Here is an 18,881-nt window from a genome sequence, read left to right as displayed (position 1 = left end):
GGGGTCGGAGGAGGAGGAGCCGCCAGCAGGGGGGTCGGAGAGGAGGAGCCGCCAGCAGGGGGTCGGAGGAGGAGGAGCCACCAGCAGGGGGGGTCGGAGGAGGAGGAGCCGCCAGCAGGGGGGGTCGGAGAAGGAGGAGCCGCCAGCGTGGGGTCGGGAGGGGGAGGAGCCGCCAGCGGGGGGGGGTCGGAGGAGGAGGAGCCGCCAACGGGGGGGGTCGGAGGAGGAGGAGCCGCCAACGGGGGGGGTCGGAGGAGGAGGAGCTGCCAACAGGGGAGGGGTCAGAGGAGGAGGAGCTGCAACGGTGGTCGGAGGAGGAGGAGCTGCCAACAGGGGAGGGGTCGGAGGAGGAGGAGCTGCCAACGGGGGGTGGAGGAGGAGGAGCTGCCAACAGGGGAGGGGTCGGAGGAGGAGCTGCCAACGGGGGTCGGAGGAGGAGGAGCACCAGCGGGGGGGGGTCGGAGGAGAAAGGAGCTGCCAGCGGGGGGGGGGGGGTTCGGAGGAGAAGGAGCTGCCAGCGGGGGGGGGGGGTTCGGAGGAGAAGGAGCTGCCAGCGGGGGGGGGGGGGGGTTCGGAGGAGAAGGAGCTGCCAGCGGGGGGGGGGTCGGAGGAGAAGGAGCTGCCAACGGGGGGGTCGGACTAGGAGGAGCCGCCAACAGGGGAGGGGTCGGAGGAGGAGCCGCCAACAGGGGGTCGGAGGAGGAGCCGCCAACAGGGGGGTCGGAGGAGGAGCCGCCAACAGGGGGACAGATGACAGTTGCTCTTTAAAAAAATGATATAAATCGAGTTGATTTTAAATCAAATCCACCCCGTGCTGTCACATGGGCTTCCAGTGAAGACAAGTGATCATTACAACATTTGGGACCCCCATCCTAATATATGTAATCACAAGACTGGTAGGTGGTCAGTAGAAGATGCAACAAAAAAGCTGCATTGTAAAAAGGACATTTATATACACAGTGCACAGAGCAAACAAAATGTCATTCCGTTAGTTACATCTACTTTGTTTTTTTCGGTGTAAATATTAGTGAGAGATGTGAGAGATGATGGCTGTGGGATGGCTGTGGGATGGTTGGTGGATGGCTTTGTGATGGTTGTGGATGGCTGTGGGAGGTTGTGGGATGGCTTTGTGATGGTTGTGGGATGGCTTTGGGATGGTTGTGGGATGGCTTTGGGATGGTTGTGGGATGGCTGTGGGATGGTTGTGGGATGGCTGTGGGATGGTTGTGGGATGGTTGTGGGATGGTTGTGGGATGGTTGTGGGATGGTTGTGGGATGGTTGTGGGATGGCTGTGGGATGGTTGTGGGATGGCTTTGTGATGGTTGTGGGATGGCTTTGGGATGGTTGTGGGATGGCTTTGGGATGGTTGTGGGATGGTTGTGGATGGTTGTGGGATGGTTGTGGGATGGTTGTGGGATGGTTGTGGGATGGTTGTGGGATGGTTGTGGGATGGCTGTGGGATGGCTGTGGGATGGCTTTGGGATGGCTGTGGGATGGCTGTGGGATGGCTGTGGGATGGCTGTGGGATGGCTGTGGGATGGCTGTGGGATGGCTTTGTGATGGTTGTGGGATGGCTTTGTGATGGTTGTGGTTGGCTGTGGGATTGTTGTGGATTTGTGGATGACATTGATGGTGATTGTTATTGGTGTTTGGGTCGGAGTCGGCACGTTCCTCTCGCTGTATTGTGTGACCACTAAACTCTTCCTCTGAGGACAGCCGCCTCCTCCAGCTCAGTGTTGTGCGGTTGCAGAGGAAGTGAACACATCCGGGTCTGAGAACTCGCAGCAAAACATTGCTTTGCCTTATTTTTGCTTCCAGCTGTTTCTGCTGATCGCTTCAGACGCTGTAATGAAGAGTACAGAGAGAATGTCTTCCTTTGTTCTCTCCTGACCAGCATGCAGGCAGTTTATTCATTTAATTTTTTGAAGAAATGTCTCTTTTGATTCCCAGTGGCATCAACACCGGGTCTTCCTGCTGGTCTTTGCTCCGATCGTTTGATGGGAGAGTCCAGCAGACTCTGTGAACATCAGACTGCCGTGCCTCAGAACGATTTACGAGAGCCTAAAGCCGGCCATAGACTATTTGAATATTGTCCGGGTCAGCGGGGACTGGCCAAGATTTGAACCATGTATGGGCAGGCTCATTGTACCCAAGTTGATTGATCAGCTTTGATACAGCCAGCATGACAGATTTGTTTATGTCTCCCTGCGACACCCCCCCCCCCCTGCTGGTTGAGTTCCAATTTTTTTTTTTTTTTTTGAGTTTGATATTTATCCTTTAGCATAACGTGAGCTCCCATCCCTTCCTCCTCCCCCCTTTCTTACACTTTAACGTTTTGAGAGTATTCAGGCCCCATATGTTAGTATTGTTTTATCTTTTTGATTCATTATCAGGTTAGGCAGCACCTTGACGGCCCTGTATATTTTTTTTCAGTGTATCTAAAGTCTGCAGCAGCCAGCAGAAAAGCATGCACATCTAAAGGATGCCAGTAATGTGTTCTTTGTATGAAAGAACACATCCCTGGCATCCCTTTAGACGTGCTTGCTTTTCTGCAGGCCACTGGCTGCTTGCAGACTTTAGGTGTGCAATCTGCTGATCAGATCTAATGGTGTGTAACCAAGCAGCTGATCAGCAGATTGCACAGCTAAAGTCTGCAAGCAGCCAGTGGCCTGCAGAAAAGCATGCACGTCTAAAGGGTTGTCCAGGGATGTGTTTTTTTCATATAGTGCTTAAGAACTGCAGCATATTGACTGATGCCAGCCATGAAGATAACGTCCACACATGAGGAAGGGGAGGCAAAATAGCGATCAGAGGCATGAAACAGGAGAAGGGGGGATCGATTGAATTGTCCTGATCGGAAATGAAGGCTGGCTCTGGATAGCTGCTGCAGCTTTGGATGTTACTATTAATACTATTAAGAGTAGTTGCTTTAAACAGAGGAGTGAACCTGCTGAAAGCAAAATGAGGGGGGTGGGGGGAGGGGCTTTGTAAGGCCGGAGTTCAGCTTTAATCCAGTGTTGATTTTGGTTGGATTTGGGTTTGTTGCAGTAATAGAATGTGGACCTTTCCTTTCCATTGATGATGATTGTTGAGGTTTGAATTGGATGTCTGTGTTTTTGTTCCTCTGGTGAAAAGCCTTCACTCTCCCTCCGGAATAAAGATTGAATTCATGTTTGAAGATAGCGGGGCGCTGCCTGGCGCTCAGGATTAGCCGGAGATCCGGAATCTTCAGAGGAAACGATTAATGGACAGTTTCCACGTTCTAATCCTGACCTCTGATTGGCTGGCTTTGCTTGAAGGCCTTTGCAGGGGGAAGAGATCACACACCGCGGTCTTAAAGAGCCCCGAATCTAATATTACAAAGCTGCCGTGATATTCATTGGATGGATCCTTTTTTTTGTTTTTCCTTCAGAATTGAACTTGAAGTTTCTTCGGCCTCAGTCTTCATGGTACTTCTGGGTATAGAGGGAAGTATCATGTGACTCGTTCTGTCCTCTGCTGATTGGCTCTGTGCTATTACATGGGGGGCCCTGTGTAAGCTCTGAGTAGACCATTGGATGTCTCTTCAGTCCGGCTCTATAAGATCTTCTTCACATGGGCCGGCTATGGCGTACAATGGACACGTGTGCTGCATGAGATGTATAGGTGTTCCGGGCATCCCGTCCCATTCATTTCAGTTGGGGGCGCAGCAGCTGCACGGACACGATCGATCATCAATGTTCCCAATTTGACAGCTCTGTGGGTTTGGGGCCAGGAATGCGCACGATCTACGTTCGGGGCTCTGCACTCACAACGGTCGTTAAAGGGGGTTGTGAACCTTCGAGGTTTGCATTCTATGCATTAAGGTAAAAACCTCCTGCGATGCAGCTCCTCCCCAGAGCCCCCCCCTTCTACTTACCTGAACCTGATCTTTTCCCCCTTCTACTTACCTGAACCCGATCTTTTCCCCCCTTCTACTTACCTGAACCCGATCTTTTCAGCGACGGGGACGAGCACACCTGCTCCCGCCACGGTCCTCTGGTCCTGAGTGGATAGATTAATAGCAGCACAACCATTGGCCCCCGCTGCTGTCAATCAAATCCAATGATGCCAGGGGGCGGGGCTAAGTCCTGCTGTCTTGTCAATAGATGCTGCAGCAGGACACAGGAGCGCGCCCGCACGAGTGCCCCCATGGAGAGTGGCTCTCCAATGGGGCGCTCGAGAGGAGGAGGAGCCAGGAGCACCGCTGAGGGACCCCAGAAAGAGGAGGATCGGGGCCAGTCTGTGCAAAACCCACCCCCAGTAGGCCCTCCCTCTCCACCCCCCAATAGGCCCTTCCTCTCCGCCCCCCGATAGGCCCCTCCCTCTCCGCCCCCCGATAGGCCCTCCCTCTCCGCCCCCCGATAGGCCCTCCCTCTCCGCCCCCCGATAGGCCCTCCCTCTCCGCCCCCCCGATAGGCCCTCCCTCTCCGCCCCCCCGATAGGCCCTCCCTCTCTGCCCCCCGATAGGCCCTCCCTCTCTGCCCCCCGATAGGCCCTCCCTCTCTGCCCCCCCGATAGGCCCTCCCTCTCTGCCCCCCCGATAGGCCCTCCCTCTCTGCCCCCCGATAGGCCCTCCCTCTCTGCCCCCCGATAGGCCCTCCCTCTCTGCCCCCCCGATAGGCCCTCCCTCTCTGCCCCCCCGATAGGCCCTCCCTCTCTGCCCCCCCGATAGGCCCTCCCTCTCTGCCCCCCCGATAGGCCCTCCCTCTCTGCCCCCCCGATAGGCCCTCCCTCTCTGCCCCCCCGATAGGCCCTCCCTCTCTGCCCCCCCGATAGGCCCTCCCTCTCTGCCCCCCCGATAGGCCCTCCCTCTCTGCCCCCCGATAGGCCCTCCCTCTCTGCCCCCCCGATAGGCCCTCCCTCTCTGCCCCCCGATAGGCCCTCCCTCTCTGCCCCCCCGATAGGCCCTCCCTCTCTGCCCCCCGATAGGCCCTCCCTCTCTGCCCCCCCGATAGGCCCTCCCTCTCTGCCCCCCGATAGGCCCTCCCTCTCTGCCCCCCCGATAGGCCCTCCCTCTCTGCCCCCCCGATAGGCCCTTCCTCTCCGCCCCCAATAGATTGGGTAAGTGCCGGGCTTACCCCGACTGTCCTACTGCGCGAGGTGGGGGTGCCGCCACTGCTCATCGGTCATGGCCATCGGAGCCATAAAGGGGGGGGGGTACACTCAGACCCCCTTCAGTCTCAACATAGCTGCAGATTGATCTTTGTGGAGTTCAGTAAATGCTGAATTTTTGGGTAATAAATAGAGATGTACCAAAAATTTAGTTTTCGGCATTCTCCTGATAAAGAAAAAAGGTGCCGATAATGACACCACGTGCGATTTTTGTAGCCATTTTACCGCAATTTCACTGGGCTTAATGGTGTGTTCGGCTTGAGTCATGTGAAAACGTAACTCGGGTGCGTTTTATTGACGCATTCTTTCTGCGCATTCAATGCATTTCAAGGGGGAGAAGCTTTTTGGTGCGGTTTTTATCAACCAAAAATGCAGCAAGACAGATTTTTAACACCACAACAGAAGCGCAACCAATGTGAGGACAAAGAATCTCTAAGGGGATTCATTTTTCTTGAGTGTTTCTTGCGCTAAAGGTGCCGACAATGGGCAACAAAAAAAATCCATATTCATTTAAATTCATGATATTAAAAAGTCGAATATAATACAATATATTGTAAAGCACTGCGTAAACTGTTGGCACTATATAAATCCTGTATAATAATTATATGTTTAAAAATTGTCATTTTCAGCAAAGTGCATCCAGCAGTTTCGGTTTCAGCACCAAAATTTCGATTTAATGCACCTCTCATATTAAAGATTTTCCTCCAATTTTACATTTTTTTTTTTTTTTTGTGCTTTTCTCAGGGAATTGGCTGGTGAATCATTCCCTCGTTCTCTTTCCAGTTCAGATCGATATTCTCTCGGATTGCTTTCTTCCTGCACTCGCTGTAATCAGATTCCTGCGATCAGCTGGGAAATTTCAAGCTGCATCTCGGCTGTCAGGAACCGGAGGGATCCATTTGGGATGGAGAGGCTGGGAGGCATTGTGCCTGAACCAGATCCAGAACCAGAACCAGGTCCATGTCCTTCTGTCTGTGAAAGAGAGAAAGGAGACATCCTAAAATCTTGTATGTGAAATGCGCTCATTCCTTTTAACCACTCGCTGACCGCCACATAGCAGATAGGCCTCTTTCACATGGACGATCCGTATGTCCGTTTTTCATCCTTCCGTTTTCGGATGAAAAACGGACATACATTCATCCCTATGGAGCGTCGGATGTCAGCGGTGACATGTCCGCTGACATCCGACCCCGCTCCGATCCGAAAAGTGTAATGGAGGAAAAACCTACTTTTCCATCCGTGATCGGATCGGGTGACGACGGACACTACGGTCCGTCATCATCCGATCCCCCATAGGGGAGAGCGGCGCTCTGACAGGTGCATCGCTGTGCAGCGATGCACCTGTCATCTTCCTGCTCAGCGAGGATCGGCGGAGCGATCCCCGCTGAGCCAGCGGATGTTCACGGGGCGGATCATCACTGATCCGCCCCGTGAGAAAGAGGCCATATACTGGTACAGAGCGGCTGTGCAGAATCCTGTATGTATGTATGTGTGTGTGTATATATATATATATATATATATATATATATATATATATATATATATATATATATATATATATATGTATATGTGATTCTGCACTTTTTTTGGGGGGGGGGGGGTGCAGTCCTTTTTTAGTGTGATTTTTCCACAGCACATGCCGGCCAATGGATGTCTGCCGATTGCCGGGAAGACTCACAGGAGGGTGCTCTGCCTATGTGAACAAGGCAGAGCTCTGTTCTGACGGGGAAGGAATGGATTTTGTGTCCCTGCAATGCAGGGAATAAAATCCACCACTTCCCCTTAGTAAAAGCACTTCACACAGTACACAAAAACACTGGCTAGGATGAAATTTAGTCCTAGATGTTCAACCCCCTTCTCAGCCAGTGTCATTCATTAGTACAGTGACAGTGCATATTTTTAGCACTGATCACTATTTTGGTGTCACTGGTCCCCAGAAAGTGTCAATATCCGCCGCAATATTGTAGTTCCGCTATAAGTCGCTGATCGCCACCATTACTCGTAAAAAATAAAAAATATCCCATAGTTTTGGTTTGCGCAAGTTCTAGCGCCTACTTGGGATTTGTTTACCAAAAATATGTAGCAGAATACATATTGACCTAAACTGATAAAGACATTTAATTTTTTTTTTTTTTTTTTTTTTTTCTAGCAGAAAGTAAAAAAATATATGTGTGTGTGTGTGTGTGTATATATATATATATATATATATATATATATATATATATTTTTTTTTTAAATAGTTGGTCTTTTTTGTTAGTGTCACTGGTTCCTGCAAAGTGTCAGTGTCCGATTTGTCCACTGCAAATTCGCAGTCCCGCTATAAGTCGCTGATCACCGCCATTACTAGTATAAAAAATTTCCAGTATATATTCCATAGTTTGTTGTAGACGGTGGACGTTTTTTTACCAAAATATGTAGCCGAATACATATTGGCCTAAGTTTTTTATGAAGAAATTCGATTTTTTTTTTTTTTATTTATTTATTTTTTAATGTTTTATAGCAGAAGGTAAAAAGGGTGTTTGTTTTGTTTGTTTTTTTTGTTTTTTTTTTTTTTCTTCCAACATTGTAATTTGTTTTTTGTTTTATAGCACAAAAATAAACAAATTACCACCAAAAGAAAGTTCTATTTGTGGGGGAAAAAAATAACTAATTTTATTTGGTTATCTCGTTGCATGACTGCGCAGTTGTCAAAGTACACAGTGGCATATCGCAAAGATCGATCTGGTCATGAGGGGGGGGGGGGGGTAAATCTTCCAGAGGGCAAGTGGTTACATTTTGGATTAGTTGTTAAAGCCTAGACCAAGTGTTGCTTTTTTTTTCTTTTCTTTGTAAGCGCAACTAAACATAACAACATACTAAAGGATAAGTGTTCTGTCAAAGTACTGTTATCATTTTTTGCCTCCCTAAACTAATCCAGTCCCCCCCTCCGTACATAGAACATTTTGACATCGGGCCCTCAGGTTCTTCCTTCCTTCTTCCTCCTTCCTTCTTCCTCGATCGATGTTCTGGACACTGGCCAGTCCTGCACAGTAGTTTCCTATATTGTTGTATAGGACTATATCCTGAAGTAGGAGATGCTAGACTGATGGAGTTCTAGAATCTTATCAGTACATGTACACAGGATCCCCGATCTCTCCTCTGTTATCAGTACATGTACACAGGATCCCCGATCTCTCCTCTGTTATCTTATCAGTACATGTACACAGGATCCATCCCCGATCTCTCCTCTGTTATCTTATCAGTACATGTAAACAGGATCCCCGATCTCTCCTCTGTTATCTTATCAGTACATGTACACAGGATCCCCGATCTCTCCTTATGTTATCTTATCAGTACATGTACACAGGATCCCCGATCTCTCCTCTGTTATCTTATCAGTACATGTACACAGGATCCCCGATCTCTCCTGTATGTTATCTTATCAGTACATGTACACAGGATCCCCGATCTCTCCTCTATGTTATCTTATCAGTACATGTACACAGGATCCCCGATCTCTCCTCTGTTATCTTATCAGTACATGTACACAGGATCCCCGATCTCTCCTCTGTTATCTTATCAGTACATGTACACAGGATCCCCGATCTCTCCTCGGTTATCAGTACATGTACACAGGATCCCCGATCTCTCTCTATATTATCTTATCAGTACATGTACACAGGATCCCCGATCTCTCCTCTATGTTATCTTATCAGTACATGTACACAAGATCCCCGATCTCTCCTCTGTTATCTTATCAGTACATGTACACAGGATCCCCGATCTCTCCTCTGTTATCTTATCAGTACATGTACACGGGATCCCCGATCTCTCCTCTTATCTTATCAGTACATGTACACAGGATCTCCGATCTCTCCTCTATGTCATCTTATCAGTACATGTACACAGGATCCCCGATCTCTCCTCTATGTTATCTTATCAGTACATGTACACAGGATCCCCGATCTCTCCTCTATGTTATCTTATCAGTACATGTACACAGGATCCCCGATCTCTCCTCTATGTTATCTTATCAGTACATGTACACGGGATCCCCGATCTCTCCTCTGTTATCTTATCAGTACATGTACACAGGACCCCCGATCTCTCCTCTATGTTATCTTATCAGTACATGTACACAGGATCCCCGATCTCTCCTCTATGTTATCAGTATATGTACGCAGGATCCCGATCTCTCCTCTGTTATCTTATCAGTACATGTACACAGGATCCCCGATCTCTCTTCTATGTTATCTTATCAGTACATGTACACAGGATCCCCGATCTCTCCTCTTATCTTATCAGTACATGTACACAGGATCCCCGATCTCTCCTCTGTTATCTTATCAGTACATGTACACAGGATCCCCGATCTCTCCTCTGTTATCTTATCAGTACATGTACACAGGATCCCCGATCTCTCCTCTGTTATCTTATCAGTACATGTACACAGGATCCCCGATCTCTCCTCTGTTATCTTATCAGTACATGTACACAGGATCCCTGATCTCTCCTCTTATCTTATCAGTACATGTACACAGGATCCCCGATCTCTCCTCTGTTATCTTATCAGTACATGTACACAGGATCCCCGATCTCTCCTCTATGTTATCTTATCAGTACATGTACACAGGATCCCTGATCTCTCCTCTATGTTATCTTATCAGTACATGTACACAGGATCCCCGATCTCTCCTCTATGTTATCTTATCAGTACATGTACACAGGACCCCCGATCTCTCCTCTGTTATCTTATCAGTACATGTACACAGGATCCCCGATCTCTCCTCTATGTTATCTTATCAGTACATGTACACAGGATCCCCGATCTCTCCTCTATGTTATCTTATCAGTACATGTACACAGGATCCCCGATCTCTCCTCTATGTTATCTTATCAGTACATGTACACAGGATCCCCGATCTCTCTTCTGTTATCTTATCAGTACATGTACACAGGATCCCCGATCTCTCCTCTTATCTTATCAGTACATGTACACAGGATCCCCGATCTCTCCTCTGTTATCTTATCAGTACATGTACACAGGATCCCCGATCTCTCCTCTATGTTATCTTATCAGTACATGTACACAGGATCCCCGATCTCTCCTCTATGTTATCTTATCAGTACATGTACACAGGATCCCTGATCTCTCCTCTGTTATCTTATCAGTACATGTACACAGGATCCCCGATCTCTCCTCTGTTATCTTATCAGTACATGTACACAGGATCCCCGATCTCTCTTCTGTTATCTTATCAGTACATGTACACAGGATCCCCGATCTCTCCTCTTATCAGTACATGTATACACGGGATCCCCGATCTTACCTGTACATGTATACACGAGATCCCCGATCTTACCTGTACATGTATACACGGGATCCCCGATCTTACCTGTACATGTATACACGGGATCCCCGATCTTACCTGTACATGTGTACACGGGATCCCCGATCTTACCTGTACATGTATACACGGGATCCCCGATCTTACCTGTACATGTATACACGGGATCCCCGATCTCTCCTCTTATCAGTACATGAACACGGGGTCGTTTCTGGGCAGCTGAGTTTAGAGAACGCAGAAAATGGGTTTAGAGGCATTTCAAGCGCCAAACGCTTCTAAACGCGGTAACTCGCATTTTGTTTACAGGCGTTGTTCATTTTTGGCTATTTTGAAGAATTTTTTTGTTTTTCAAATGCTTCTAAACTCAAACGTGGCATGTAAACGTGGAAAAACTGACGGTTTAAACGCGGGTTACTATCTGTCAAGTAAATTGTTCAGGAGAGGTTGTAAAAACGTCCCGTGTACATGAAGTGGAATGAAAGTCCCTACTGCGCTGCCCAGGGCAAAGTGTACTTGTCCTTTTACCTCCCTCATTCCCGGATTCATGCTTATAACCATATCCATGGGCTCCACTCCCCTTGTTTACATCCTGCACTGGTAAAGGATGTGGGCTGACCATGCATGCCCTGGTAGAGGATGTGGGCTGACCATGCATGCCCTGGTAGAGGATGTGGGCTGACCATGCATGCCCTGGTAGAGGATGTGGGCTGACCATGCATGCCCTGGTAGAGGATGTGGGCTGACCATGCATGCCCTGGTAGAGGATGTGGGCTGACCATGCATGCCCTGGTAGAGGATGTGGGCTGACCATGCATGCACAGTTACTATGCAGAGAATTTTTGGTAGTTATACTTGCATTACTTATTTTTGTATGCATGTAATTGAACTGAAGGGCACCTGCATTCCACCTTTTTGCTCTGCTCATGTGGTGTAATGAGCCTCTATATCGAGCGAATGCTGAGCAAGTAACAGTTCGGCTCATCCTGCATGTGCGGAGAGGGGAGGTGTATCATATTCCTGCAGGTCTCTCTGGCATTTTCCATTCTAGGATTAACCCATCTGTGCTGCATAAGAGGACTTTTTAATACAGCAAATAAGTCCGTTCCCCCCCCCCCACATTCCGCACAGGAAGATTTTGTTGGCTGCGGTGCTCATCATTGGACTCAGACGCCTCTATCTGGATGTTAGCAGCCAAGGCCGGGGGTGTGACGCCTGACTGCTGCCTCTGTACAGTGTTCACACATTGCCGATCTGAGCCCAATTTAACTGCCCCCCCCCCCCCTTCCAGGAAAATCGAATTTCTTTTTAAAGCGAAAGTAAAGGCATCAATTTAACATTTAAAAAAAAAAAAAAAACTGTTACATTTTTCGGAATGTAACAGTCAGATTGGTTGTGCTGTCAAACCATCCATAGGCTGGTGTCATAACTGATCACGTGCAGTAGAGCTGCACAATTAATTTTTAAAGACCCACGATCGCAATTCTACCCCCCCCCCCCCCCTCCAATCTTAAAGCATTTCCTCAAATCGGTGCAGAGAGTTCTCTGCTCAAGCTCTGTAAAAAAAATAAAAAAAAGTAGCCTGCCAAGTTTCTCACAACATGGCTTAGGTGGAGATAAAGAGAAACATTGTAACATTTGGTCCTTTTAGATCAAAGGAATGAACTTCTGTCTGTAGATGAGGTCAGTTTAACCACTTAAAGACTAAACCTTTTTGAACACTTGTTGCTTACAAGTAAAAGTCTGTATTTTTTGCTAGAAAATTACTTGGAACCCCCAAACACACATATATATATATATATATATATATATATATGTATATATATATATATGTATATGTGTGTGTGTGTATGTGTGTGTATATATATATATATATATATATATATATATATATTATTTAAAATATTTATTTATATATAAATAAATATTTATTATATAATATTTTTTTCCCTGAGACCCTCGCAATTTTTTTGGGAAAAATACACTTTAATTAAAAAAAAAAAAAAAAAAAAAACACAAAGTTGGCACAATTTTTTTTGTATAATGCGAAAGATGTTACGCCGCGAGAATCGTGATCTTTATTCTAGGCAAGAAACTTGTGATTCTCATTTTAGCCAGAATCGTGCAGCTCTAATGGGCAGCATCATGGGAGTTTAAGATTAAACAAGAGGCCAAGATGGCAGCTTCCTTGGCTGAAAACAATAGGAGGGTTTACTTCCACTTTAAGTCTATAGTAAAGAGTTTTATATGAAACCAGAAGTATTTGTAAAAAAATAAATGTACAACTTGCCTGCTACACTGTGTGATCCTGAGGAGTCTATGTGAAATCTGCACCAGAACTTACACTTCTTGGATTGTCTATTTCCTGGGTCCCTCGCAGTATTCACTGGCTCCTCCTGTTCTTCCCAATTTATAGAATACATTAGTGATGTGCACCCCCTAAACCCTACGCCCTGTACGTAGCGCGCCCCTGCGCCCTGTACGTAGCGCGCCCCTGCGCCCTGTACGTAGCGCGCCCCTGCGCCCTGTACGTAGCGCGCCCCTGCGCCCTGTACGTAGCGCGCCCCTGCGCCCTGTACGTAGCGCGCCCCTGCGCCCTGTACGTAGCGCGCCCCTGCGCCCTGTACGTAGCACGCCCCTGCGCCCTGTACGTAGAACGCCCCTGCGCCCTGTACGTAGAGCGCCCCTGCGCCCTGTACGTAGAGCGCCCCTGCGCCCTGTACGTAGAGCGCCCCTGCGCCCTGTACGTAGAGCGCCCCTGCGCCCTGTACGTAGCGCGCTTTTGGGCCCTGCACTCTATACCTAATGCACCCCAGCTACAACTGTCCCTTTTAGGACTACCATACTGCTGATGCAGCCTGTGATGAAATTGAGTGACACCCCTGTTTTAGAGGTATAGGTATGTTTTGTACACAAGGTGAATGTAGAAGATATGTATGATAGGTAATAGAGCTGCACAATTAATAGTTTAAAAAAAAAATCGTGATCTCGATTCACCCCCCCCCCCCCCACTTTGAGATCTCTGTTGCAGATTTTGCTGATTCTTTCATAGAAACAAGTGGAGAGACTTTATCTGCTCACTCAGCTGTCAAAAGAAAACATCTGGGCAGTCTGCCAAGTCTTTAACTTGAAACATTGTAACTAAGCTTCCTTCTTAGATCAAAGGGATAGAACTTCTGTGTAAATAAATAATCTGGGCAGTCTGCCAAGTGTAAATGCAGGAAGTTTAACCACTTAAAGTCTACATCTCTTTCTGACACTTCTTTCTCAAGTTAAAATCAATATTTTTTACTATAAATTTACTTGGAACCCCCAAACATTATATATATATTTTAGCAGAGACCCTAGGGAATAAAATGGCAATTGCTGCAATATTTTATGTCACACCGTTTGCCCAGCGGTCTTTCAAATGCAATTTTTTGGGAAGAAATACATTTCAATGATTAAAAAAAAAAAAAAAAAACAGTAAAGTTAGCCCAATTTTTTTTTTTTGTTTTAATGTAAAAGATGTTCCGCCGCGAGAATTGTGAGAGAATCATGATCTATCCTCCAAGCAAAAAAAATGGTGATTCTCATTTTAGCCGGAATCGTGCAGCTCTAATAGGTAACACAAGTTGATGTTGTGCAGGCAGACCTGATCCCGAGTTGCTGTGTATTGTGAGGTTTTGTGTTGGCTGAGTGCCTGTTGTGTACATAAAGTATACAGATCAAATACCAGCACTGCTCTCACCCTGTAAGGCCTTTGGTCTATTTTGGCTGCAGGCTGTCGCTGGGCAGTTTTCCTCGCACACTGCCAAAGTCTGAGCTAGATTAATGCCCCGGGTTATTTTCACTTCATACTGGCCCGCTGCCATATTGTGAGTTCGTCTACATTGGAACTTACATAGAAAGAAAAAGAAAACTTGGCCGTGTTCAGCTTCGCTCAAATAAATAAAATGAAATGAACCCTCACACCTAGAGTCCCAGACAAGAGCAAATGAGGGAGAATGCCGATTCCCCCCTCACCCAAACACGGGATCATTTCCTCTGAAATATGGAGGCTGCCATTGTTGGAGTTGCCAGCCCTGGTTATCATTGACCATTTGGCTTGAGTACTTTTAGTCACTGGATTGCAGCAATGGTAGACTATAACCGGCATATTTTTGTTCTTTTTTGGTCAGTTGCTAAGCTCAGGATCAGTAATGGCTTCAGTAGTCTCTGTACAGGTATTTTTAATGTACTTTGATGTAGTTCAGTCTATTAAATGTGATGTCTCTGTACCAATGCATGGGTGTAACCTGGATCCAGCAGGGAGCAGATTCGTTGGTAAAATGCAAGAGCCACCAGTTCCTGGAACGTCCAGGTTTGCTTTAGGAGGACCATTCTAGATTCTACTGAGCCATTTTTTGTGACACTTCCTGTCTTTTCTCCTGCAGATGTCGGTATGTGAACGCCTTATGCCTGCAGTTCCTTCCATACTTTGTCTATAGAGGTCGGGGTGGGTGACAGACCATGTTTAAACTTGGCCTCCTCCCTGTCCTGGTTGCTGCAGTTTTGTATTCTAGATCTACAGAAATCGCTGTTGGGCCTCAGCCTGGCCCTGGGTGGTTATGTCCATTAACAGTTTTTCCTCTTCCTTGATATTTAATGTGATGCTTTTGTTTCTGTACTGAACCCCATTTCTCTCTCTTTTTTTCCACAGATGCACCTTCAGGTTTCCCAGCACAAATATCAAGATCACGTTTACTGCGCTCTCACGTGACAAGAAAGAGAAGCAGGAAGCCCCCGAGTCCCCCATCAAACCAGTGCAGCCGCAGATCTCCCCCCTGACCATAAACATTCCAGAGAACATAGCTCACCTAATCAGCCCCCTGCCTTCCCCGACCGGGACGATAAGGTGAGGATGATTCTATTGGTCTTATTTGTATTACAGTATTCCTGAAACGACCAATGACAGTCCTTGCAGTGCTGTACTGGGCGGTGTTGTGAGCTGTTTGTTGCTGCCAGTCATGTTGCAGCTCTCCAGAAATCTCTAGATAGCAGCTGTGAAAACTCTGTATAAAAATACTTTATTTGCAAAAGTCAGATGTCTGTAGACTGCTTGAACCAGCTGCTGACATCCTTGTATACACCTGTCTTCCTCTTCCTTATCCTCTTCCTCCTCCTCCTTATCCTCCTCCTTATCCTCTTCCTCCTCTTCCTTATCCTCTTCTTCCCTTATCCTCTTCCTCCTCTTCCTTATCTTCTTCCTCCTCTTCCCTTATCCTCTTCCTCCTCTTCCTTATCCTCTTCCCTTATCCTCTTCCCTTATCCTCTTCCCTTATCCTCTTCCTCCTCTTCCCTTATCCTCTTCCTCCTCTTCCCTTATCCTCTTCCCTTATCCTCTTCCTTATCCTCTTCCTCCTCTTCCCTTATCCTCTTCCTCCTCTTCCCTTATCCTCTTCCTCCTCTTCCTTATCCTCTTCCTTATCCTCTTCCTTATCCTCTTCCTTATCCTCTTCCTTATCCTCTTCCTTTTCCTCTTCCTTATCCTCTTCCTTATCCTCTTCTTCCTCTTCCTTATCCTCATCCTCTTCCTCATCTTCTTCCTCTTCCTAAGCTGTGATGAAGGGGGAGTGTTCTGACTAGGGCTCGACCGATATCGTATTTTAGCACTTATCGTATTTAGCATCTTTTAGCACTGTTATTGCTGTCATGAGGAATGTAAACATCCCTTGTGACAGTAATAGACAGTGACGGGTATTCTTTATGGAAGGATCGAGAGTCTGTAAGACCCCCAAACCCCTCTGTACTTTCAAAATTTAAGATTGGTGTTTTTGAATACTTTTTTTTTTTTTTTTTAAACTGGCGCCTTTAAAATGCCAGTAATCCGGGAAGTAATGTCATGACATCGCTTCCGGGTTACTAGATCTGGGACCCGAACAAAGCATCAGCTTTGTTCCGGTCTTCGGCAGCTGGCGGAGGTGCCGGCTGGTTGCTCGGGCCTCCTGGTTGGGACGAGAGAGCCCTGGGTGAGCGGCAGAAGGCGGATGTGGGGGACGTCCCGTCCTGCTGCTTGTAGTAACAGCCGAGTGGCTGCTGAGCCACATCGGTGGTTGTTACAATGAAGCCGACCGTCCGGTCTAAAGAACGGTACTGGGGGTGATGCTTGCAGCTGCAGGCATCACCCCAATAAAACCCCTTGAAATAATATCGGTCTAGTTTGCAACCGATGCTGATTTTATGGAAAATGCTGATATCGGCCTGCAATAATCGGCCTTACCGATAATCGATCCCTGGTTCTGTACATTTTGGTTGTGTCATTTTTCTTTTTTTTTTTTATCCTTGTTTGGAAAATAATTTTGTCAGGACGATCAACTTCCTGGGTAGAACTTCAATCTTACACTGGTCATCTGCTGTTAGATTTTATTTTTTTTCTTTTCTTTTCATACAGCAGGCTGAACATAAACTAGCAAATGTTCTCAAATATAGGATGGGGGGGCAAAAGAGAAAGTGATTATATACTTCAATGAAATATGGAGATCAGCTTTCTTCTAATGCCAAATTTAATTTATTTAGATATCTTTTTACTTCCTGTTGCATCCTCAGAACAGGAAACAATGGGAAAACTTCTCTACGTGTTACAAGAGAAATCCCTTTACCTATCCAAGCTAAGGGAAAAAACAAGTCTACACAACGCGAACACGCAGAGCTTTCTATTACTTAACCAATATATGTCAGTGAAGGTTGGAGCTGTGAGCGGTGGTTTGATTCCTGCTGGGGATCATTCAGGCGAAGAACGCGGCTCACACAGCAGAGTACAGGAATTGGCCTTTCATCATGTTCCAGTTATTTCCTCTTTTATTTTGTTTCTTCTAATCTAAACACAGACTGTTCTACTTTCCTGGGATAAGGATCCAGTAAACAAAGCGATCGTCTGAGTCAACAATTGCCATCAGTGGGCGGCCTTTATTTAAAGACACATTCTCACTAAAGTCCCTTCTAGTTGTGCCACCAATGTGTGTTTTTTTGTGTTGAATATATTCTGTATTTCCAGCTGCAAAGGTTGACATTGGACCTTCAGTGTGACCTCATCCAACGGGTGTTGTGACCACTACCAACCCAGGAAGATGGCGAGCTCCTCCCTCCTCCCTCCTCCCTCCTCCCTCCTCCCTCCTCCCTTCTCCCTCCTCCTCCCTTCTCCCTCCTCCTCCCTTCTCCCTTCTCCCTCCTCCTCCCTCCTCCCTCCTCCCTTCTCCCTCCTCCTCCCTCCTCCTCCCTCCTCCTCCCTCCTCCTCCCTCCTCCTCCCTTCTCCCTCCTCCTCCCTTCTCCCTCCTCCTCCCTTCTCCCTCCTCCTCCCTTCTCCCTCCTCCTCCCTTCTCCCTCCCTTCTCCCTCCCTTCTCCCTCCTCCTCCCTTCTCCCTCCTCCTCCCTTCTCCCTCCTCCTCCCTTCTCCCTCCTTCTCCTCCCTTCTCCCTCCTCCCTCCTCCCTCCTCCCTCCTCCCTCTTCTCCCTCCTCCTCCCTTCTCCCTCCTCCTCCCTTCTCCCTCCTCCTCCCTTCTCCCTCCTCCCTCCTCCCTCCTCCCTTCTCCCTCCCTTCTCCCTCCTCCCTTCTCCCTTCTCCTCCCTTCTCCCTCCTCCCTTCTCCCTTCTCCTCCCTTCTCCCTTCTCCTCCCTTCTCCCTCCTCCTCCCTTCTCCCTCCTCCTCCCTTCTCCCTTCTCCCTTCTCCCTTCTCCCTTCTCCCTTCTCCCTTCTCCCTTCTCCCTTCTCCCTCCTCCCTCCTCCCTCCTCCCTCCTCCCTCCTCCCTCCTCCCTCCTTCCCTCCTCCCTCCCTCCTCCATTGGCAGAATAAACTGATTTGGAAGGCCGAATGACATACAGTGGATATAAAGTCTTCACACCCCGGATAAAATTTCAGTTTTCTGTGATGTAAAAAAAAAAATTAGACAAAGATAAATAATTTCAGAACTTTTTCCACCCAACTACTTACAGACCGCCCTCTACAGTTGTACGTCGGCTGTTTGAAGAGGAAAACCGTTGTTATGGCAGCAGATGGCTTCAATAACCCCGGTATCCTCCTTTCAGATAAAAGTGGTCTCAGTGGCGGATTTGCCGTGAGATCTCTTATCGGTGGCGGGAGAGAGGGCCCCCCTCCCGCCACACTCCTGTCGCGTCCTCCGCTTACCGGAGCCATCGGTAGCGGCGGAGACTATCGGGTCCTCTTTCCTCACAGGCTGGATGTCACTTCAACCCAATGGTCTTAATAGGGGGGATTTTTTTTTTTTTTTTTTATATAGGACAGTGTAAAAATAAAGTAAAAAGAAAAAGTTAAAAGCATGATAGGACCTCCTAAAATGTGAGATCTGTGGTCAAAAAGACCTCATATTTACACTAAAATGCAATAAAAACAGTATGCTTTTAATTTTTTCTTATTTTACTTTTTTTTTTTACACTGTCCTATAT

General features: G+C 47.4%; 1 protein-coding gene across 4 annotated transcripts in view; it reads left to right on the top strand.

Moving 5' to 3' along the window:
- The window catches only part of FOXK2 (forkhead box K2), a 141,430-nt gene that overhangs the window by 88,306 nt on the left and 34,243 nt on the right, over positions 1 to 18,881 (top strand). For all 4 annotated transcript variants that reach the window (XM_073607024.1, XM_073607022.1, XM_073607025.1 and 1 more), the window contains exon 2: positions 15,140 to 15,334. In XM_073607024.1, coding sequence (XP_073463125.1) covers positions 15,140 to 15,334 — 195 coding nt within the window. The remainder of the gene's footprint in view (positions 1 to 15,139; positions 15,335 to 18,881) is intronic.

Source organism: Aquarana catesbeiana, linkage group LG12 (genome assembly GCF_042186555.1).
Source record: "Aquarana catesbeiana isolate 2022-GZ linkage group LG12, ASM4218655v1, whole genome shotgun sequence".
In the NCBI taxonomy this organism is placed as follows: Eukaryota; Metazoa; Chordata; class Amphibia; order Anura; family Ranidae; genus Aquarana; species Aquarana catesbeiana.
This window is presented reverse-complemented; position numbering and strand designations above follow the sequence as displayed.